This window comes from Erinaceus europaeus, chromosome 8, assembly GCF_950295315.1.
Source record: "Erinaceus europaeus chromosome 8, mEriEur2.1, whole genome shotgun sequence".
NCBI classification, from domain to species: Eukaryota; Metazoa; Chordata; class Mammalia; order Eulipotyphla; family Erinaceidae; genus Erinaceus; species Erinaceus europaeus.
In genome coordinates this window covers 65,665,105-65,690,357 of record NC_080169.1, presented here as the reverse complement: position 1 = coordinate 65,690,357, position 25,253 = coordinate 65,665,105, and the positions used below count along the sequence as shown (strand labels likewise).

The 25,253-nt window shown below is 35.4% G+C and overlaps 1 protein-coding gene across 9 annotated transcripts in view; it reads right to left on the bottom strand.

Annotated features, from left to right (window-relative positions):
• The window catches only part of CACNA2D1 (calcium voltage-gated channel auxiliary subunit alpha2delta 1), a 539,106-nt gene that overhangs the window by 103,116 nt on the left and 410,737 nt on the right, over positions 1–25,253 (bottom strand). For 7 of the 9 annotated variants that reach the window (XM_016190308.2, XM_016190309.2, XM_007527908.3 and 4 more), the window contains exons 9-10: positions 24,708–24,758; positions 23,096–23,195 (exon numbers count right to left, since the gene is read on the bottom strand). In XM_016190308.2, coding sequence (XP_016045794.1) covers positions 23,096–23,195; positions 24,708–24,758 — 151 coding nt within the window. The other 2 variants (XM_060196325.1, XM_060196324.1) reach the window with 2 other exon arrangements.

Sequence of the window (25,253 nt, the reverse complement as noted above, 5' to 3'; positions counted from 1 at the left end):
CCAACTGAGGGATTAAAGTAATATTGAAACAACTGTCAATTTCCACAACTGTGAAACCTTTAAGTACCTTACTTAGACACAAGTCAATCCAGGCAAGAGTGATCAGTAATTTGAAAAGTTCTGAGAGAGGGACCTCATAATATTCTATATAGAATGATTAAACCAACAAGAAGAAATATTGGAAAAATGAACTAGGGCAAGAGTCCAGCAAAAAAACCCCCAAAGATTGAAGCACAAAATAATGAGGTGAACATCTAAACACAATTTAAGGAAATGATAACAGCAGGGAGTAAAGAGTTTGAAAGAATTGTCATCAGAAATGCAGAAACAACAAATGAGAATGAAAGCTGAAATAGCTGAGCTAAGAACACAACTAGCTGAAGAAGCTAAAACAGTATCAGAATAAGGTAACAAAATAGATGAACTTCAGAAAACAGGGGAGAGAGAATAGAATAAATGAAGCTGAAGACAGAATTAGCAAGAGTGAGGATGAATTAGAGACAACTAAAAAAGAATAGACCTCAAAAAGAGATTAAGAGATACTGAAAACAAGAACAGAGACCTATGGGATGACTTCAAAAGAAATAATATATATATATTATTGGCTTACCAGAGGATGAAAGAGAGGGAGGAGAAGAAAGTATCCTTCAGGACATAATAGCTGAGAACTTCTCTAGTATAGACAACATCAAAGACATAAAGGTTCAAGAAACCCAGAGGATCCCAAACAGAATTAATCTAGACTTAAAGACACCAAGACACATCATATTTAGGATGGAAAGGAGTAAGGATAAAGAAAGGATCCTGAAGGCTGCAAGAGAAAAACGAAGAGTCACCAACAGAGGAAAACCTATAAGATTAGCAGCAGACTTCTCCACACAAACACTACAGGCCAGAAGAGAATGACAAGATATCTATTGAGTGCTCAGTGAGAAAGGCTTTCAATCAAGACTACTGTATCCTGCTAGACTGTCATTCAAACTAGATGGAGGCATCAAAAACTTCTCAGCTAAGCAACAGTTGAAAGAATCAACTATCACCAAATTTGTCCTGAAAGAAGTTCTGAAAGGTCTCCTATAAACAGACAAACCACCATAAATATGCCATCTATCACAACACTCTAAAAATTTACAAGAGTGACGTTAAAATATCTTCAGTCTTTGATATCAATAAATGTCAATGGCCTGAATTCACTTATTAAAAGGCAGAGAGTAGGAAGATTGACCAGAAAATACAATCCAGCAATATGCTGTCTACAGGAAACCCACCTAACTCAACAAGACAAACATAGACTTGAAGTGAAAGGATGGAAAACTATCATACAAGCCAATGGCCCACAAAAAAGGGCAAGCTATTCTCTTATCTGACACGATAGACTTTAAAATAAATAAAATTTAAAAAGATAGGGATGCACATTACTTAATGCTCAGAGGGTCAATCAATCAAGAGGACTTAATAATTATTAACATCTATGCACCCAATGATAAGCAATCTAAATATATCAAACATCTACTGAAAGAGCTACAGCAATATATTAACAGTAACTCAGTAATAGTAGGTGACATCAACACCTCACTCTCTCAACTTGACAGATCATACAGGCAGAAAATCAATAAAGACGTGAGGGAACTAAATGAGGAGATAGATAAACTAGAACTATTGGACATTTTCAGAGTCATTCACCCCCCAAAAAATGGAATACACATTCTACTCAAGTCCACATGGGTCATTCTCAAGGATAGACCATATGGTAGGCCACAAAGACAGCATAAGCAAATTTAAGAGCATTGAAATCATCCCAAGCATCTTCTTAACTAACACTTAACAATCAACAAAAGATGAGTAGTAGTCCCAAAATGTGGAAGCTCAACAGTACACTATTTAACAACTACAGTGTCAAAGAGGAAACAAAAGAAGAAATCAAAATGTTTTGAGAGCTCAATGAAAATGAAGACACAAGTATCAAAATATTTGGGACATAGTTAAGGTAGCACTGAGAGAGAAGTTCATAGCCATATAAGCACAAATTAGGAAACAAGAAAAAGCACAAATAAACAACCTGATTGCACACCTTAAGGACCTAGAAGAAGAATAACAAAGGAACCCTAACACAACCAAAAGGACAGAAATAAGTAAAGTTAGGGCAGAAATAAATAACATTGAAAATAAGAAAACCTACCAGAAACTCAATGCTAAGTTTCAAAAGATCAACAAAAGTAAATGTTGGTTCTTTGAAAGAGTGAACAAAATTAACAAAACTTTAGCCAGACTCACAAAACAAAAAAAAGGAGAAGACCCAAATAAATTGGATACTAAATGAAAGAGGAGATATCACAACAGACACCACAGAAATTCAACATATCATGCAAGGATTCTACGAACAAATATATAACAATTTCCTAGATACCTATGAACTTCCAAAATTAAATAAAGAGGAACTAGATAATATGAACAGGCCCATCACATGTTCATGGGTTGGAAGAATTAATATAATCAAAATAAATATACTACCCACAGCCATCTACAAATTTAATGCTATCCCCATCAAGATCCCAACTACACTTTTTAGGAGAATAGAACAAATACTACAGATGCTTATCTGGAACCAGAAAAGATCCAGAATTGCCAAAACAATCTTGAGAAGAACAGAATTGGAAGCATCACACTCTCAAATCTCAAATTGTATTATATGGCCATTGTAATCAAAACTGTTTGGTACTGGAATATGAATAGACACACTGGCCAATGGAATAGAACTGAGAGCCCAAAAGGAAGCCCCCACTCCTATGGTCATCTTATCTTTGACAAAGGTGTCCAGATTATTAAATGGGGAAAGCAGAGTCTCTTCAACAGATGGTGTTGGAAAAAATGCATGTTGAAACATGTAGAAGAATTAAAACTGAACCACTATATTTCACCAAATACAAAAGTAAATTCCAAGTGGATCAAGGACTTGGATGTTTGACCAAAAACTATCAGATACTTAGAAGAAAGTATTGGCAGAACTCCTTTCTGTATACATTTTAAAGACATCTTCAATGACAGGAATCCAATTACAAAGAAGACTAGGGAAGTATAAACTGATGGGACTACATCAAATTAAAAAGCTTCTAGACAGCAAAATAAAAGAGACCCCTCACAGAATGGGAGAAGATCTTTACATGCCATACATCAGACAAGAGGCTAATAACCAAAATATATAAAGAGCTTGCCAAACTCAAACAAAAGAAAACAAATCACCCCATCCAAAAATGGGGAGAGGAAATGAACAGAATATTCACCACAGAAGAGATCCAAAAGGCCAAGAAACACATGAAAAAATGCTCCAAGTCTTTGATTGTCAAAGAAATGCAAATAAAGACAACAATGAGATACCACTTCACCTGTGAGAATGTCATACATCAGATAATGTAGCAGCAGCAAATGCCTGAGAGGATGTGGGGTCAAAGGGACCCTCCTGCACTCCTGGTGGGAATGTAAATTGGTCCAACCTCTGTGGAGAACAGTCTGGAGAACTCCCAGAAAGCTAGACATGGACCTACTCTATGATCCTGCAATTCCTCTCCTGGGCATATATTCTAAGGAACCCAACACATCCATCCAAAAAGATCTGTGTACAAATATGTTCTTAGCAGCACAATTTATAATAGCCAAAACCTGGAAGCAACCCAGGTGTCCAACAACAGATGAGTGGCTGAGCAAGTTGTGGTATATATACACAGTGGAATACTACTCAGCTATTGAAAACGTTGACTTCACCATTTTCAGCTGATCTTGGATGAACCTTGAAAAAATCATGTTAAGTGAAATAAGTCATAAACAGAAGGATGAATATGGGATAATCTCACTTGCAGGCATAACTTGAAAAACAAGATCAGAAGAGAAAACACAAGTAGAACTTGAACTGGAACTGGCATATTGCACTAAAGTAAAAAAGACTCTGGGGTGGGTGGGGGGAGAATACAGGTCCAAAAAGAATGACAGAGGACCATTGTACTGTTATATGGAAAACTGGGAAATGTTATTCATGTACAAACTTTTGTATTTACTGTCGAATGTAAGACATACCCCAATAAAGAAATTTAAAAAAATCATGAGAAAGTTGAAAAGCATGAGATATACATTTCATGTAAGGAACTACTTTTTGAGTAGACATGAACTTCAAAAAAGCTTGGAAAGAAGTGTGGGTCTGAGTACATAGGCATTATAGTCAGGAGGTAACACTGGATTTTGTGAAGTAAGCAATCAATATAGAATAAAGGGGAAAAAACTGGAGCATGGAGAGAAAACAGAAAGTAAAATCATTTGAAAAGTTGAGTAAGTTCTTTCCCCCTTCTTATTCTTAACTTTGTAGTCAGGAACATAATATGAGAACAAAGCTCCACGTATTTGATTACTATTCATATCAACTCACATGGTGGAGACCACAAATTCTCTAAACTGAATTCCAAATTTATCTTCACCACTCAGTAATTCTTTATAACTAGACACAATCTTATATGTTTTACTTTGAAGGAAAAAAATAATTTGGTGAGCAACAGTAGTAGTAGTCTTCCCCTCCTCTCTCCATTTCTGTCTTATCTAAAAATGATGACATCAATAACAACAATAATAATTACAACAATAAAAAACAAGGGCAAAAAAAGGAAAAATATTAAAAAAATAAAGTTAAAATGCATTTTATGAAAGGCATTATTGTATTCAATGCTGGTTAGAATGCAATCCTAAGTTTATATGGAAGGCTCAACTGAGGACTATCAACTTTAGTTTTAAATAATGTTCATTAAAATGATGATACAAATGCCCTTAAAACATTTATTTCAATGCAATGAAGAATCCTTGAATTGCAGTCCAGGTAGAGCAGTGGGTAAAGCATTGGACTCTCAGACATGACGTTCCTAGTTTGATCCCTGGCCTTATATGTACAAGAGTAATGTTGGTTCTCTTTCATTCTCTCCCCTAATCTCTCAGTAATAAATACAATCTATAAAAATAATCTACCTTCTGCAACCCTCAATGACCCTGGGTCCATGCTCCCAGAAGGCTAGAGAATGGGAAAGCTATCATGGGAGGGGGTGGGTTATGGAGATTGGGTGGTGGGAATTGTGTGGAGTTGTACCCCTCCTACCTTATGGTTTTGTTCATTAATCCTTTCTTAAATAAAAAATTTTAAAAAAAAGGAAAAAAAAAATAATCTTAATGTTAGAAGTATCATAGTCATGTATATATACCACATTAAAACATTTTGGATCAGGGCTGGGTAGTGGCACACCCAGTTGAGCACATGTTACAATGTACAAGGACACAGGTTCAAGCCCCTGGTCCCGACTTGTGGGGAAAAGCTTTGCAAGTAGTGAAGCAGTGTTGCAGGCAGGCATTTCTCTGTCTCTCTCTTTCCCACTCTATCACCCTCTTCCCTGTCTATTTCTGGCTGTATCTATATAAGAAATAAATAAAGATAATTTAAAACAAAAAAGAAATTTAAATTATTGAAAAAATATTTTGCATCAAAAACAAATTATTAATTTCTCAAATAAACTAACAAACTCTTTGACCTGATAAAATTGTCTATATTGTTGTTCTGATACTTTCTGCTGAATATGGTATCATCGAAAAACTGGTTCTGAAAGAAAGGGTTGTGCTGCTACTCATTTGTTTAACCTCAGATGCAAAAGATGAATTGAGGCATTGCCTTCACAAACATCACAAATCAAAGAAGCACTGAGTTTCTGGTAGGTGACTTTTAGTAGTACCTGCCAGGCACCTTCAGGAAACAACAAATATTCCTCTAAAAAGGTGGGTGTGGCCAAGCAGCTTTTCTTTAGAAATAGTAAGAATGAAGATTAAAGGAATCTGAACGTCACATTTTTTTTTCACTTTTAACTACATTAATAGAGTAGGAGCACATTTAATCAACCTGCCTTTCATTTTAACTTTTCCATCTCGTCCAATAATTATATATAGTATTATAAATTCAGACATACCTCAGAATACACTGTATTTCACTTATTAATAAAACATTACTAATGTGTAAAGCAGAAATTATAATTTCTTGTTCTCTTAATTCCTTGGTTCCTGAAAAACTGCTCAATTCATAAATTATTTCTTAGTGTGTGTCTTCACAGTGCATATTCCTTCTTTATTAATTATCAAATGAAAATAGTGCAAAATTGTGGACATAAGTTGTACAGATAAGTAAAATTAAGCACACAGATCAATCTGCCTTAGAACTTAGGCATTTTTACTATAAACTAGTAGAAAGATTCTTACATAGCTTAATTATAATATATTATATAGTACATGAAACAGTGAAATGGAATTATCTAAATTAAATAAATGTAATATTATACCAGGTAGTAAAAACCAAATTACAGTAGCTGACGCTATCAACATTTTGAACACTAGATGGCAATGTAGGGAAGTAAAAAGAATGTGAACAGACAGCAACTTCAAAATTATGGCTAAATTTTATTCCACTGAAAACAATTTCTTATTTATGTTGAGTTTCCTAATTTTCACAGGAAATCTTGGAACTATATAATATTGTAAAGGAAAAAAATGATTCTCCTAACTCCCCCTATATCGGGTAACATTAATTCACATATAAATATATGTATATATAAGTATAAATTCCTAATTAAGAATTATTTAAGATACGTTCCTGTCAATTTGTCTTGCAAAAATTTTTTACCAATTTAAAATACATGTACAACTGAACTGTCTCACTTTACTGTGGTAAATTATTAACATATTTTTCTTTTCTTTATTTTTTCTTTATTTATTTATTAATGAGAAAGACAGAAGAGAGAGAAAGAACCAGACATCACTCTGGTACATATGTTGCCAGGGATTGAACCCAGAAGCTCCTGCTTGTGAGTTCAGTGCTGGATCCACTGCACCATTTCTCAAGCCACACATTTTTATTTTTCTGAATAGTAATCAAAACTATATTTCAATATTTTAATTTCTTGGATTTTTCATGATTTTTAATGAAACAACATTTCTTCACATTAACATTGACATAATCTTGTGAATAAGTCTTGTTTTCCTGTTTGTTGCTTATTTTCCTACTTATTTTTTGAATCTATTAATTATGATTTCTTAGACACCTTACTGACTAGGAGGCTTGAATAGCTCACTTAGTATAGCACACACTCTATCATGTTCAAAGACCTAATTTGGAATCTCTGGGGCCCTTGCACTGGGATGACTTCTGAGTGGCAGAATGGTGCTGTGGTATTTCTCCCGCTCTCTCTTTCTTACCCTCTATCTAAAAGAAAATGAGCCTGCTGGGAGTTTTTGGAATTGTGCAGGGACAGAGTCTCTGTAATAAATCTGGTGGTAAAATAAAACAATAATCTTTAATTAGAAAATTATCTGTCATGAGGCACTACGTCATCTATAATTTCTACAAATATTTAATAATCTTCTAATTCATATTCCAACGACAATTAATTTTTATTTATTTTGAGTTTTCTAATTTTGGTAAAATTTATTTTCTCCAAAACTGTGAGGTGAAAATAGACTAAGCTATCAGTTTTTAGAAAGTCTACTTTCCATTTTACAATCTAGTCTTTATATATTCAAGTAGCTTTTGCTTTTGATTATCACTATTTTATTTTTATTGAAATAATATTGTATTATTATATATAGGTTTCAGTTGTACATCTTTGAAAATCAGTGTGTGTATATATGACATTAAACTTACTTCTTTTTAAGCTCTTTCACCTCTTTCTTCGTTTTCTCTAACTCATCCTGTCTGACTAATTCTGTTTTCTGCTTCTGTTAGTCTGCTTTCCCTTGCCTCAGCGTATGCTTTACATTGGGTTCTAGTTCTCCCCCGCCAAGAGAATTGGATCAGTCCTGTTAATTTCACGGGCCTGCTTGGCCCCACCCCAAGGAACCCTGCGAGAGTTCCAAAGTTGCAGAGTTCCAGAGTTGCAGAGTAAGAGAGAGAGGGTTCCTGAGTTCCAGAGTAAGAGAGAGTGCTTGCGCCGCCGCAAAGAGACAGCAGAGTTCTGTTTGGTGATTAGTTTGTCTTAGTTTATGAATCGTCGTTCCTGAATAAAGAAATATAGCTTCCCTGCCCAGCCGTATGTCTCCGCGTCTCTGTTACCCGCCCGTGAAGCTAGCCCGGCCGGCAAGAGCCTTCCGAATTTTAACAACATCAGCTTCTTTCTTCATTACAGCTATTTCAGCTTTCAGTTCTCTAATTGCCTCAAGATAATCAGTATTTTCCTTGGGGGTCTCAACTGTTGTTTCCCTAATACTGCCATTCCTTTCCTCCAATGTTGTTTTCATTTCTGTGATTAATAAGTTTATTATTGCTTGCATACTTTTCTTATATATGGTTACTTCTGGCTGATTTGTAGTTTCTTCTGGGCTCTTGTCTTCATTCATTGGAGTAGCAGTTTTATTTGTTTTTGATCTACCCATTTTTTTGATTTATGTGTTTCTTTTTTTTTTATATGCTCTATTGTTCCTCAGTTGTTGTGTCTTGAGTACAAGCACCACTGTACTAAATACCTTTATGACAATTGCACTCACCAACCTCAGGAATTACAGTAGCAACTGAAGAAAGTATTGAAGCAGTTTAATCATTACCAGTTAGCCAAACAATTTCTCCAGTCCGTGAAAAAATAGTAACCAAATCCCAGTGAAGAAGAAAGAGAAAAGAAAGAAGGGATAGTAAGAATAGACAGTTATGCAAATCTACTATCCACTGTATATTCTAGGGGTAACAAGAGAGGAAAGGGAACTAGAGCAGAGATACACACATAGAGACTCCACTCTGAGTCAGATTTCTTCCCCAAAATAATTCACAAATTCAGAAAGGCAAAGAAGGAAGGAAGAAGTGTATGACAAGATAAAAAGAAAAAGAAAGAAGGGACAAGAGAGAGAAAAGGGAAAAGATAAGAAAAAGAGCTGTAATTAAAGAGCAGTGAAAGGAAAGCTTTTTCTTTATTACTTTATTTTTATTTTAATTTAATTTAATTTTTTAGATTAGCTAGGAGGGGGAAGGAGGGGAAGAGTCTGTAGAGGAGGTAGGATTAAAGAGACAAGTTCCTCTCACAATAGGTAAGATGCCCACTACCCTAGCACTGAAATATATGCTAAGAGTTAATTCTGATCAACCTAAAGGGGGGGAAGATATATGCCTTTATATAATATTAATAGTAAAATAGAGCAGGGTAAAAAAATAAATAAATAAAATAAAAACCCTGTCCCAGATTACCTCAAACCTTGTGATCAGAGGCAGCTGATTGTTAAGAATGAGGAAAAAAAAAAAAAAAACCACAGGACTAGACAAGGATAGCTGAAATAGACAGTTATGCAAATCTACTATCCACTGTATATTCTAGGGGTGGCTAAAGGAGGAAGGGAAGTTGAGCAGAGACACTTGCAGTGAGAGTCCACACTGAGTCAGAATTCTTCCCCAAAATAATTCCCAAATGTGTACCAGTGAATTCAAAAAAGCACACTGTTTGGTGGTGTGGGGGCTGGGGGCTGTGACTTTGGAAGCTGTAGAATTAAGGAAGAAAGGATGACAGGAATGAGAAAAAGAAAAAAAGAAGAGAGAGAGAAAAGAAAAAGTAAGAAAAAGAACAGTCATAAAAGAGCAGTGAGAGGAAAGGTTTTTTTAAAAATTTATTTATTTTTAATTATTTAATTAGCTATGCGGGGTGAGGTGGGGGGGGGGTTGGCTACTTAGAAAGAAAAAAGGCCAGAGGTTTCAGAAGGGTATAGACTTAGAATGAATGCTACTCCCTGGTGGGACAGGAATTTGGTAAAGAAAGAGGCTCCTAGCAGGGGAGCCTGCTAGGAGCTGGTCCCCAGGGACTGGTTATGGGGGGGGGGGGCGCAAAGGGGAGGAGGTATGCTTAAAAATTAAAAGGAAAAAAAATTTCCCCTTTTTTCCTACTCTAATTCTTAACCCAAATTAAGTTATAGTCACCTCCTTGGTGTCACCACTAGGACCCCTCATTGACTGGCATACGAAAGGCAGAAAATCCTACCGTTTCCAGGAGATGTGGTCAGAGCTCAAGCCACGAGCAGCTTCTCAGTCTGCCATCTTCAGGGAACCAGCCTAAGCTAACTTCTAAAGGTCCAATTCAACGCTTCACCATACAATTGTTCTTGTAGAGTTTTCCTTTTTAAATTTAATTAATTAATTAATTAATTAATTAATTAATTTTGCCTCCAGGGTTGTCACTGGGGCTTGGTGCCTGCACTAGGAATCCATTGTTCCTGAAGGCTACTTTTTTCCCCTTTTGTTACCCTTGTTGTTTATTGTTGTTACTTTTGTTGTTGTTGCTGTTATTGTTGGATAGCACAGAGAGAAATCCAGTGAGGAGGGGAAGAAAGAGAGAGGTAAAGAAACGCACCTGCAGACTTGCTTCACCGCTTATGAAGCGACCTCCCTGCAGGTTGGGTGCCAAGCTGGGGGCTGGAACCTAGATCCTTACTCTAGTCCTTGTGCTTCTTGCAGTGTGCGCTTAACCTGCTGCACTACTGTCTGCCCCGTTTATATTTATTTACTCTTGCCAGTACTGTAACAGCTTAAAAAAAATGTTAATAGAGAGAGTCAGGCTGAGTGGGTTAAGTGCACATGGCACAAGGTGGAAGGACCAGCATCGGGGGCCTCGTTCCAGCCCCCGGCTCCCCACCTGCCTACTTCACTGCCTGTGAAGCGACTCCCCTGCAGGTGGGGGCTTGAACCGGGATCCTTAAGCCGGTCCTTGCACTTTGTGCCACCTGTGCTTAACCTGCTGCGCTACTGCCTGACTCCCAGGTAATATATCTTGAGAATCATAAGTGGAAATTTCTGGCTACCTATATTAGTTTATTTAAACTTCATAATTAGGGCTTTATCACACTAATGTAATAGTAATTACAGAGTTGAGAAAATGAAGTGTAGAGTGTTAATTGTGCTGAGTCACCAGAGAACAAAGAGTCAGAGCTCCCCATCAATCCCAAACACCTGACACACTTCTCTGTTTCTAGTTAAAGACTAAGTGAGTTTACCCTGTCATGTTACTTGTTCTGATTCTTATCCCATTTAACTCGCAAACTCTCTTTTGGTGGTGGTGGTGGGGTTTGAAATTTACATTTAGTAGTCAGAAGATGCTCACTGGTACAGCATAGGACTTGCACTCAGGAGGGTCAGAGTTTGATTTCTAGTACCACTAATCTGGACTGATACCCTGCTTATTCCTCTCATTAAATAAATGAGTAAATTCATAAGATATGAATAAAAGTTACACTTATTAATACTTTTGAGAAAAACTGACATTTTTAACTTGAGTCAGCTTTTCATTCTAGGGAGAATTAGTCACTAATTCTACATTTATTAGTGTCCGTTCATTTTGATTCTTTTATTGGATATAAATATATATATGTAAATCAATATTTTAAATGTACTACCAAGTAAACTTCCAGGCAACTTCATGACATTGCTTATGTTGACAATATAACTTCAATTTTATCACTAATTCCCATTAAGGAAATATCAGAAGGTGTAGACATTATTCCATAATTAAGTATGCCGTGAATATATTTATTTTTTAAATTTTCTTTTCTCTTTTAAATTATCTTTACATCTGGGCATGAATTATTCTGGGTATGAATTATTTTCTAGTTCTTCATCATGTAATGAATAACTCATGACCTTGTATAGTTTTTAAAGCATACTGTAATTCAAAATAAAAGTATACCATTTGTCTCACCTTCAGTATTCCATTGCTGTTTCTAAAAGTGCAAATGTAACTATAAAAATCCCTAAATACCAAGAAGCCATATTTAGTGTACTATGTAGTTAAAGGAAAAAAACATTTACATTGCTTGTCAACACCTTCTTATAAGAGTTCTAGACTTGCAAAGCAATTAAGTTATCCTTTTGCAATCTCTCTTCTTAAAGCTAAGTGACCTTGACTGTTTGCCTTGCTATTATAAGCCAAACAATTGTCCTTTACATCGGTGTATTTTGAGTCTATAAGTCCTTTGCATGTATCTACGTGAAAATTATTTTTAAAATATTATTTACTTACTTTATTTTAATGAGCGAGCAATACAGAGACAAAGACACAGAGAGAAAGACAAAAGCACTGCTCAGCTCTGGCTTTGGTGGTGCTGGAGACTGAACCTGAGATCTCTGAGCCTCAGGCATGAAAGTGTTTTGTAGAATTACTAAGCATTTTCCCCAGCCTGAACATAATTTTTAAAGCACTTGCTTTTTAGCTTTTAATAAATAACGAGAAAAAAAACATTGCTTATTGGATGAAACTAGTTCTAGTCCTTCTACTTTTCTTAATAACCTCATAAAACAGAAACAATCTTGAAGTACAGACTATTTCTAAAAATACAGTATTAGTAAGTCTATGATTTACTAAGATCTTAAAATTTAGACAAAGATAAAACATGATTATAAAGCAAGAAAGAATATATGCTTGAGTTTGTTAACTGTAATTCCTTATGTTCCCAGAGTTGGCATTGTTTAGAAACAATCTGAAAGATTTCTCAAATACATGCAGGTTTTGATTCCTCAGGTCTGAGGGAACTAGAAATTCTGAATTTCTTTTCTTTTTAAAGAATCACTGGAGAAAATGATAGTTTACAGAACAATTGTTGAACCAGGTATAGTTTCTTTTTTTTCTTTTCTTTCTTTCGTTCTTTTTTTTTTTTTTTTTTGTAATAGATGCCTGCACACCACTCCCACCACAAACCCAACAACCCAACTCTCTCTTCACCATGGTGTCCTGGATTTGTCTTCTCCATTCCAGAGTCCTTTACTCAGTCCAGAATTTTGCATTTCTCATCAAACGTCTGACACTGCTCTTGCTGCTTGATCACAATCCCACTTTAAGAAGTAAGGGCATAACTACAATATTCTTGTTGTTGACACAAATGAGCTATGAATCAAGACGAACTTTTCCTGAAACCTAGATGGATAGCAATTTGATAAGACATGAAATAAAATTACTCTCCTAGAATTCGTTTGGTACCAAAACTGCATTGGTGTGCCAGAAATATTTATTAAGCTTCTCCTCCCCCTAATAATTAAATAATAATTTATGAGACTTCAAGTTAATAGGAGTGTACATCAACACCATTCCCACCACCAAGGACTGTGTCAGGATCCTCCCTTTATTTAGCTTCTGCTTTGGTAAAAGGAAAGCCTGATTTGAAAAGGTGGATAAAAAATCACATTTAAATTTAAATTGTTCAATAATGTCTAGTTTTATGGAGAGTAAGAATGATCCAAACTTCAGAAAAATGATCCCTTGTTTTGCAACATATTATGTATATAAAGAAAACTGAAATTTAAACCAGGAAAAAGAAACATCCCAAGTCATATTTTTCTAGCGTATATGAAGAACAATTCCGCATTTAGACAAAGCCCCACTCTGACACTAGTTGATGTTAAACTGTCAAGAACTGAAAAGTATCTGAAATTTTATCCTACTTGCAAATTAAAGAGCCTCCTATTGTTTCACAGGCACTGGAAACAATATATAAGCCCTTATGCTCAGGGATAATGGCAGTTTATTACCCATAGTAATTACAGCAGTCTGTGTAACATCCTTGTTTGTATCCAAAGTCCAATTTTCACAGAAGCCTGGGAGGTGGACGAGGGATCATTTGCACAGGAAGTAGGAGTGGTCTATGCAAGAAATCTAAAGATGAGGAAGCTGATAAACTCATATAGGGATTTCTGGCAGATGCATACATTCTTCAGAGAGAAATACCATATTGTTACTCCACATGTAAATCTATTCTGCATAAGGAAATCATTTACTGTTCTGGAATGTACATAAACATATGAGTTATTAATTTTTAGAACTTGTAGAAATGTGAGGTTTTAGGAGTACATCCCAACAATTAGTAAAAATATATGTATTAAAAGGTGATGATAATAATAATACTATATGAAAACTTTACATTTATCATTTCATTTAGCTTTCAACACTTTGACAAGTTAAATATAATGTCTACTTCAAATAGGACAAAATTACTTAGAAACCTTAAATTGTAAAAGACCATATATATATCATAAATTATAAGAGACCATATATATATGAGAGACATATATATTATAAGAGACATATATATATATATATATATGGCAGTTTTAAAGGCTGTGAAAAAGTTGTATACTCTTCCCCAAACAATTTCTGTGGTTACAACGAAAAATCCAGATTGTCTAAGGAAAGTAAAAAGTAGGTAATGTAACTTCGCAGTGTTGGTCTGTTGTGCTGCTTTTTAACAGTAAATGTTGGTTACTTCATTCACAGACCTGAATAAGTCCCAATCTTCCAAACATCATATTTAGAGTTGATATTTGTTCATATAAACATGCAATAGCATGGGCCATTCCCATAATGTTTTCTTGGCTCTATGCTCCAAAAATCTGTATCTTAATTTTTAAGTTACATCTGAGAAAATGATACCAGTAAGAACAGAGCTCCTCTCTCAGCTTCCTTCTTGGGTATGGTTTCTCCTCCTAATTTTATACTAGGAGTCTACAGATTGTAGAACCTCTGTTCAATGCTAGAATATGAGTACAAGGTAGAATTTACTTTTAAAAAGTGCTCTCCTACAGCTAAAAGGCAAGTTATTATACTGAATTATATTTTTATTATTTCTTTCTGGTATACTATCAAGATAATATTCTAGGGTGGGAAGGAAAGTATAAAAGCTATGCAAATAGACACTCATGCCTGAGGCTTCAAGGTCCCAAATATAACCTCTGTGCCACCATAAGCCAAAGCTGAGCAAATCTGATAACAAAAAGAAATAGATGTTGCTGCTGCTGCTACTACTACTACTACTACTACTACTAATATTCTATACTGACCATAAATTAGAAACACTTCTTGGGGGGAAAAAAGTGACTTAAGAGTCCTTAAAATACCCAAAACATTTACATCAAATTCTTAAGCAAAGAGATAAAGTGATTTTATTGAAGCACATGGTCATCTGCTTCAGACTATCTTAACATATTGTGTCTATAGTTAACATATATACTTTGACTCTTCACTTACAGTATTTTCCTCCTGAAATGTAAAAGTCCCCAAAAGCCATAAACAAATTTCACTCACTATGTCAATATTTGAATTTTGTGTGTAAGTCAGAATATGCTGTGATTGAGCTGCTCCTATCAGCCACCATTTTATTCCATCAAAGCATATAACTGGATTAGTTGGAAAACAGGCACATTATGCTTGCATTTAAGATTTACTTAATAGCAGGCTTCCTTGATACAATAAGGAGATGATGGAACATCCACTCTGATATCTTTCCATGTTTTGAATATAAAAATGACTACTCTCAAAAAAATTAAGTTTGTCATATAAGCCTGGACAGATAAGTGATGCCATTTATCTGGTGGCTCTCAGTAACTTTGGAAAATCGTTGATACAGATTTCATCATAATTCTTGGAACGACTGGTATAATTTTAGGTATAATGATAAGGCACATGCAAGAGAGATTTGTCAGTAAATTACTGACAATATTTTTTAATATTTATTTTCTTTTTGTTGCCCTTGTTTGTTTTTTATTGTTGTTGTAGCTATCATTGTTATTATTGATGTCGTCTTTGTTAGATAGGACCGAGAGAAATGGAGAGAGGAGTTCGGGAAGACAGAGAGGGAGAGAGAAAGATAGACAACTGAAGACTCGCTTAACCGCCTGTGAAGGGAGCTTCCCCTCCCCCCACAGGTGGGGAGCAGGGGGCTTGAACCGGGATCCTTACGTAGGTCCTTGCGCTTCACGCCATATGCGCTTAACCCACTGTGATACCGCCTGACTCCCCAATTACTGACAATATTACTGAAGAATCACTATCATGTATCTTCTGCATCTTAAAAAAAGACCTGACCAATACTATGGACTACAGCTCTTGTTCACTCTCATCTTTCTCTTCTAAATTAAACAATAAATCTCTGACCAACTATTTGTACTTGAACTGTTTCTAGATAGAGTTTATCTAGCTTGAAAATAGCAGTGTCTTAGGCAGTGGAGATTCTAGAAGTTGTGATTCTAAAACCGAATCGTTCACCATTATTTTAAAAACAAAGATCCCACTGGTAACTATCTGTTGCAATGCATTAGAGTTTCAGTAACTCTAACCATCATAATCACTTTCATTTTTGATAACTGAGACACAATCTAGATGAAAAGGGATATACCTAGCACTTGAGAAATATAAAAAAAAATAGCATTTATTGTTAAATATGTTGAAGAAAATGACAGCCTTAGAACAGCTGTTAATAAAGGGCAAAGTTGGACATACAAAATCCTTTTTTGTATGACAACCAAAAAGAGATTTTCATCTCCAGTTATGAAAAGATCTGTGTATGCTAGGGGAAAAAAAAAAAAAGCACAGAATTTGCATGTGAAGGTCACAGAATTATAAAGGTAGTTGGATTCACAGTGTAGGCAACTTACTATGAAAAGCTAGTATAGTGATAAGAGTAAAGAATAGACCTACAAGTAGAATAAGCATAATTATGGGGGTAGATGCATCTCAGGACACTAAATTTACAAATGACTTAGATAATAGTTACTTGTCTTTCGGGGTGTCTCTCTCCCTTCTCCGGCAGGGAGGCCTCCAGGGGAAAGGTAACGGGCTGGTTCTTTCTCACTCACGACAGGGGTGACATGAAGTAAAAGACACCAGGGGACTCTTAGCATGTCTAGAATCTGAGTCCTTAGAATCCCAGAATCCTAGAGTCCATTTATTAGCAAAGTGGACATGAGTTAAATAGAAAAGCAATGAAGTTAATTATTGTTGAAATATGACAGAAATTACAGGTTTCTTAACAGTCAGCATGCCCCTATGGTAGGGGGCTGGTATGACAGGAATTGATGAGATACAAGACAGTTATTCTCCATAACACAAGCAACTTAATTATCCAAAGGTATTTGAGAGAAGTATAGGGGTTAAACCTGTAGGGTGAGACAGAAAGAAGATGGATATCAAAAGGCCATATAGTTTGGAATTTCTCTTGTCTGGGGTCTAAGGTGTGTGATGAAGTGTGTGATAAGGTGTGTTCTTCTGTGATCAGAAGGTGAATTTGAATAAGTGAATCTGTGGCCATGTGGACTGCAGTTAATGGAGGGAAGTACTGGGGTATCTGTGGGCCTGAGAGTCAAGAAGGAAAGAACCAAATCTGAGTTTCCCCCCTTATGCTAACCTCGGTTGAGAGAGACTTACCAAGAGGTTATCTTCTCAGACCTCCATCCAAAGATGGGGGTAGTTCTCCCTAAGCTCTATCAGGCTTATACATGTTACCAACACTTGTCCATAGAAATTGTGAAAATGGCATATGGTGTCAAAAAAAAGAACTCTGGGCAAAAAGAGAAAGAAAATTTGGCAGGGACTTGGGACTCTTGGTGCATGATGATGGAAGAGGATCTCAGCCATTAACACCACCACCACCACCACCACCACCACCACCACCACCACCACCACCACCACCACCACCACAGTAAAGCTATTTATAAAAAAAAGTAGCTCTGGGGAGTCAAGCTGTAGCGCAGCGGGTTAAGCGCAGGTGGCGCAAAGCACAAGGACCGGCATAAGGATCCCGGTTCGAACCCCGGCTCCCCACCTGCAGGGGAGTCGCTTCACAGGCGGTGAAGCAGGTCTGCAGGTGTCTATCTTTCTCTCCTCCTCTCTGTCTTCCCCTCCTCTCTCCATTTCTCTCTGTCCTATCCAACAACGACAACAACAATAATAACTACAACAATAAAACAACAAGGGCAACAAAACGGAATAAATAAATAAAATAAATATTAAAAAAAATTTAAAAAAAAGTAGCTATGGCTTTCTCTTCATAATTTTATACAACAAATATATCAGATCTCAACATGACTCATCAGAAAAGCAGTTTCTGCTACAGGAGTTTTATTTATTTAAGAAGAATATTCAACAGAAGAGATGCCAGATCTATTTAATATTAGCAAGCAAATACTGGGAGAATGTAACAAAGAGTAGATACTGAGTGATCATAAGGCAAAATACAATGTGGTCAACAACTATGGGTGGAAGACCAAGAAACCTGAGATATGAAACACATAGACTAGTGAACAGTGACAAAAGTGAAGACTCTCAGCAAACATGGCATAGCTACTGCCATTGATGAATCACTTTTTGATAACTGTATAATGCTAAAACCAGCACTGTATCATCTTTAAGAAAGAACAAGCTACAATCTGATGTCAAGTAGATTACATGCAACTTTATCACCCTAGTCACACTGTTGGTACATTTTGATTGGTTCATATTCCAGTTATGAATTTCCCTCCCTTTCCTATTCACGGTTTGTCATTCAGTATCATAAATCCTCCAAAATCACATACTGACTGATTTATCACTATGCAATACTAGACATCATCCCCTTTGATTTTTTCAACTTTGGAACAAGTTTTTATCTTTGCTTTATTATCTAGGACAGTGTTTAAAACCTAAAGAAATACACTTTCTCCTCCATATATCTGGATGTGTATAGAAATATTATTTGTCTGAACTGAGCACATTCAATACCATGGTATCTTGGTCTGTGTCTGCTCTGAAATCATCAAGTTTTGTCTCTCAACTGAACAACCTACGAATCTGGAAAATAGACAACATTTTAGCTACCAGTGTGATAAAATATTAGAATAGTGGTATAAGTGTGTAATTAAGAGTCCATCATGGAAAATTCCAAATCTTTCATTTGGCTTTCAAGATAAAATATATTCTTGAAGATATGATGTTATAACCACTATGTATTGGCACCATTTTGTGTGTACTTATAAAAAATAATGATATTTGTATTTTTAGGTAATTTTAAAACAAATATCTTGTATAGGTATCCTGACATTGGCTGTGGTAGAAATCTTCATATTTTGAAATGTAAAAACTGAGTAAAATTCGTATTTTCCTGCAGATAGTAAACCAAAAGGTAGAATATAAGAAGGTGGGAAAAGGGAATGAAGTAAAAGTATCCCACTCTAATTACAAGTTCAATTTTTTACTTCTGTTGAAATAAACTTTTAACCTTCTAGTCATAAGGGCTTGTTTTGGGGAAGGGTAGTTAGATAATGCACTTATCAGGGATACAGAAAGATCTTCACTGAGTATCTTTCCAGAACTAATATCAGGATATTTTTTACTTTTCATGACAGAAGGCAAATGTGCAAATGAAAAAAAAAAAAAAAAAAAAAAAGATTTCACTGGCAGAGCTCTAGTTGCCAAGAAGACATAGTGGGGGCTGATGCTACATACATGAAAAAGAACAACTATGACTATAACTAAGGAAATTCACTCAGGTATGCCCATGTTTGGTGATCACTGTAAATAGAAAATTGCAGGAATCACTATTTGACTTTTTTTTTTTTTTTTGCCTCTAGGGTTATCACTAGGGCTCAGATGGCAGCACTATGAATCCATTGCTCCTGGAGGCTAGCTTTTCTCATATTGTTGCCCTTGTAATTGTTCCTGGATAAGACAGAGAGAAATTGAGAGAAAAGGGGAGAAAAATAGACATCTGTAGACCTGCTTCACCGCTTGGGAAGCTACCCCTCTGCAGGTAGGGAGCTGGGGGCTCGAACTGGGATCCTTATGCCCGGTCCTAGGAATCGCTATTTGAATGGACACAGAAACTATGGATTCACAGGCTTCTGCTATAAATATCTGGGTAATACCACCAAGTAAACATAAGAATTGATAGGAAATAGGAAAGGTATTACAAGAAAGAAATGATTAATATAGTTTATGGGTTAAGTTTAAACTCTAGCAGCCTGTCTTCATATTATGTTGAACTAGTTTGTATATAAGTTGCAAATAGTTTCCATCTTGAACAATTAGTGACAATAAGACAGGAAGATAGTATACTGATTATGCAAAAGAATTTTATGCCTGAGGCTCTAGCAATCTGGACAACTCCACAAGCCTAAATTGAGTGGTGGGACTCTGATGTAACAAACAAACCCACAATAAGCAAGCAAACCTGTACATATATATCTCAACCAGACTGGATATGGTCAGCCTTCAAACTATAGTCACAAGTAACTTTTTGTTTCTGTTCAGCTCCTTCACTGGCGATTCATGTCTTTGCCTTTGGGCAAAATACCTTTTGTGGTTCACTATCTCTGAGCCCTCTGGGCTTCCTCAGTAGGATCAAGTTCCATTAAACCAAATTAAGACCTTTAATTGTTGTTCTTTCTCCTGCAGGACTTCTCCTTTAACCAACAGTTTCCTGGGATCATGTTACAAATAAACTTACACCTGAATCTAGACTAAAACTAGGTTTTCTAGAAAGAGTCAAATGTAGACACCATATTGAGTATCTACTGATTTTATATAAATTGCATCAAACATAACAAATCTATAATTTCTATTGTGCTATGCCAATACAGTTTTTCAGAGACTCCAGCATCTTTGTATAAAATAGTATTTAAATGAAGATAAAACATATGACTATCTCCTCTGATAATTTTATTTGAATGGTTAAGAATTGTTTCTCACTTGTTTGTAGTCTGTTCAGTAAGTGGTAACCTAACAGGGTCAAATCGTAAAATTGAAACTGGCATGAATCAGAGATCCTATGCAGCACGTAAAGATCTACTAAGACTAGAGAGATAGCTCAGCAGGTAGGGCATTTACCTTTGTATATTTGTATACACATATACACACACACATACACACAACCCTCCTGGGATGAGGAGGCTTCCTAGAAAAAGAAAAATATTACAGGCCAAAGTTCCTCAAAATAAACAAATAAAGCAAGCAAGCACCTGCTTTATCTTGAAAACAGGACAGTAGGGGGGGGGGATATATACAGAAATAGAGGCAGAAGCAGATGCAGATGTAGATAAAAAGTCAACCCATATCTGTGACCTTGGGACAACTATTGCAGTTTCCAGTGGAAGGTATGGCCACACAGAATGATGGTGGTGGGATCAGTGTAGGATTATTCCCATGATCTTATAATTTTTTAAATCAACATTAAACAATCACTAAAAAGAAAATTTAAAAAGGATGCTCAGGGGATCCTGCCTTGCCATGTGTACAGCTTGGGTTTTGAGCCCGGGCACAACACAGGACTGCCATGACATTGGGAGAAGTCTGGGGTTGTGTGATGTCTTTCTCCCTATGCTGCTGTATCTGAATGAAAAAAAAAATGCATGAGTTTTAAAATCTTAAATACACACACACACACACACACACACACACACACACACATACTCCACATACGTGAGCAGGGGGAAATGAAAAAGAAGGTAGGAAGGAAGGTAAGTCTTAGTAGAATCTAAACTTTCAGTTTCCAGTAAAGTGAGAATATAGGTTTACATAGTTTGTCATCCAATCTGTGGAATTCTATTATGCCACACCTCTTTCACCCAGGTGGAAGGTTTCAGAGGTTGACAGAGACTTTTTTAGAGGAGTCAATTATGAAATTTCTCTACTTCAGTACAGATAGAAATTATATAACATATGGGACATCTTAAAAATCTTGCCCCATTGATCCTAGGTAGTCACCCTTGGTCAAGGCTATCCCATGAGAGTATTTCAAAAATTAATCTTCTTTCTCTTAGTAAATATCACTAATCTAGTTACCTGGAGCTCTTTTCCACCTTTCCACAATTTTCTTGAAATCTGTTCTTCAGTGAAAAGACAAAACGGGCTGCAAATAAGCTGAGTTAACATCTCCCCACGTAACTTCAGACATTAATTAATTTTCTCTATCTTCAATATAAAGTGATTTCACCAAAAATTTCCCTGCCTTTCCCTTTATCTTTCTGAATATAGTCACTTCAATGTGCCAGAAACATGGATTTTTTTTGCCTTAATACTAGTAATTAAAATGAGAAATATTATCATTCATTTTTGTCTTGTTACACTTGATTCAGAGTTCAGAACTCTTTAGCTTTGAGGAGGAAGGTATATGATGGTTCAGGAAAAATAAAATATAAAAAAAACACATTCAAATATTTATTGATTCTTATGCTAATGAAAAGGCATTCTTCAAAAATCATGCAAAGCTGTGTATATAAGCTCAATAACAATGGGAACTTTACAGTAAGCAGAAAATTGCCATTTTGCAGTACAACTATGTTGTTATTAGGAATTACAATGATGTCAATGGTGGTCGAGGGTTGATAGTATAATGGTTATGCAAAAAGACTCTCATCCCTGAGGCTCCAAAGTTCCAGGTTCAACTCCCATGCCATCATAAGCCAGAGCTGAAAAATGCTCTGGAAAAAAAAAATCCCAAACCCAAACAGTAACAATGATGGCAATGGGTTCAAGCCACCTGTTTAAGCTCTACTGAAAGAAGGAAAAGATGTATGTTTTTCTTTCACATTCCTTGCATTAATTAATTAGTTCATTTTGGAGACACTCTGATTTTATGATGTCTGTTACTTGTTGGTATCTGCTTACATTGCTGCTTTTCTTCCTTTCTTTCCTCCCTGCTGTTCCACAAAGCCATGCTTTATGTACAGATATATATCTATATAATTTGTTTGTTACGGTTCTGTGATAAGGGTGTCTGATAAAGGTCATGAGCTAATGAATAAAAGATCAACAAACCTCATAAGCAATAGCTTTAATTCAAATACTCTATATTTTGACATGGAAGCCAGCCCTTCTCTCAGAGTCTGGAAAGTAAAAAGATGGACCTGAAGCTAAACATGATATTTCATGAGACAGCAGAGGATCAATGCAATGAATGACATTTAGAGCCATGACCTCAATAGTTAAGACATTAACTACCCTTCTATCTGTACCCTAACCTTACCCATCCTAATGAATATATTTTGACTTTAACCTTCCTGACTTATGCACTTTTGAAATATACTTTGATGTTCCTCAGTCTTCTTTGATGTAATGCATACTTTGGTAATAACTACTGTAGTGGAGAACTAGCTGAGACTGGTCTCTTCACAGTTCCATCACAGGAAATAAACTCTTCTCTCACCATTGATAGTGCTTGAAGTAATTAACTTGATCGAAGGTAACACCAGAAACCATGGAAGCCAGCACATTAAAGTTAAGGAGAGACAGAAAAGGTAGACTTAATTTATGAAACATCATCTTATACTTACTGAAGCTACATTCACAAAGTCATCATCTGAGAGAGTTTCCAACATTTCAGAGACAGATGTCCGAATCAGTTTAAGTGTCAATCCACTAACACTTCCACTCCTATAAAAAAACGGGTTTATACATGTTAATGACCATAAGTAACGAACATTACACACTAAAATGAAAGGAAAATTATGTACTGACTTGAATTCATTAATATAGTCAAATACTACTTAATCTTAAAAATTAGTAACAAAAAAGTCATTGTTGAGAGTAGTTGAAATAATGATATCAAGTTTTTCTTTCTTATCAGCCACAGAATGTGCACATTTTACTAAAATAATAATTATAGGTCAAGATGATAATTTAAGAAAAAATTAAGATATAGTGTATTATATAAACTCCATAAAATTTAATTAAAGCAAGATACAAATTACTTGCATTTTAACAAATTAAATGAGAATCAGAATTTAAGTTATATTTGTTCAATTACCCTGTCTTTCTCAGGTTAGGTACGAAATTTTTAATTTGATTACTTCATGTTAAAATGGGAAATTTTTCAAATATTAATACCAACATATCATACAGATTTAGTCCTCTAAAATTCACTTAATTCTATTTTTTTCTAATATAGCTAAGAATATGTGAGAATATCTTTTTGTTACCTCAAGGTAAATAGAAATTTTTTTTTTTGCCTCCAGGGTTATTGCTATGACTTGGTGTCTGCACTACGAATCCACTGCTCCTGTGGCTCTTTTTTTCAGTTTTTTTTGATAGGACAGAGAGAAGTTGAGAGGGGAGGGGAAGATAGAGAGGGGGAGAGAAAGACACCTAAAGGCCTGCATCACCACTTGTGATGTGACTCCTCTGCAGGTGGGAACTGGGGGGGGGGGTTCAAACAGGAATCCTTACGCCCGTGTTTGTGTTTTATACTATGTGCACTTAACCCGGTGAGCTACTGCCTGGTCCCCAGTAAAGAGAATGCTTTATACCTCATGCTTTTTATTCCTTGTCCCAGTAATGACAAACAAAAAATATATATATAAATTCCCATAGCAGTGTACACTTCATATACAACACTACTAGAACTTGCACATGCTCACTTGCATCTTTCTTTCTATCTTACACACACACACACACACACACACACACACACACACACACACACACACACACATACCTTACCTTGAAGCAAAGTAACAATAAAATAAATGATCAGTCAAATCTTGGAATTCTTTTTTGTACATCAGAAGCTCTCTATCTTGATAAAGTCTCAAAACTGGCATTTAACATAGTTAATATTTACCTATTTTGCAGCCAAATCCCCCAAATTTACATGAATCATAGCAACCAAGTACTTTAATGTCATTGAAAATACACAGCAAAAAAATTGGAAATGAATGATGCTTCATATTGCTCAGAATTTAAAGTCTTGATTTGCAAATCTGATATAGCTTTCTAATTACAATAGATAATATTTTTGTTTGTATATTATTTCAGTATAGCTTTTTGTATAGTCATCATAATCCTTACTCATCTATTTTTAATAAATTAATCATTTCTCATTCCCAACATATAACTGTTATCTATAAATTCTCCTATAACCTTACAATATGTAAGACAGTTACTCACACATCAACCAGAATAAGCATGTCTTTAGGAGATGCAGCTCCTTGAATGTACCTGGAATAAATATCATATAAATGATTTTCACCTGAAAATATTAAATACATATACACATTTCATTGACATAACTAATATCTAAAAATAAAATAAGTATTTCCATTCTCAGTAGACAATATTCTCTCATTTATAATTCTGCAATGTAAATTTTTAAAATCCCTCTTTAATATAATCATAGACACCACAGACATAATATGTAAAGTATTTTTTCAGATATTGATAAAACGAGGAAAAGAGATGTTTTAATAGTGAGCAAAAGGAATTAAGTCACTGTAAACTAAGTTCACACATACAAAAAAAAAACAATTCAATATCTTATACAAATGTATCACTGTTATGTTGCTGTAGCAAGTCACTGCCACCAATTCCTGTTGTATTAAAATGTAACATTTAAATTTTTTAATTAAAAGATTAAAAAATTAAAGGATTAAATAAAGTACATTTTTTCTGGTAACAGTTATCCCATAATAAAATTTGTTGACTACATATTGTAAA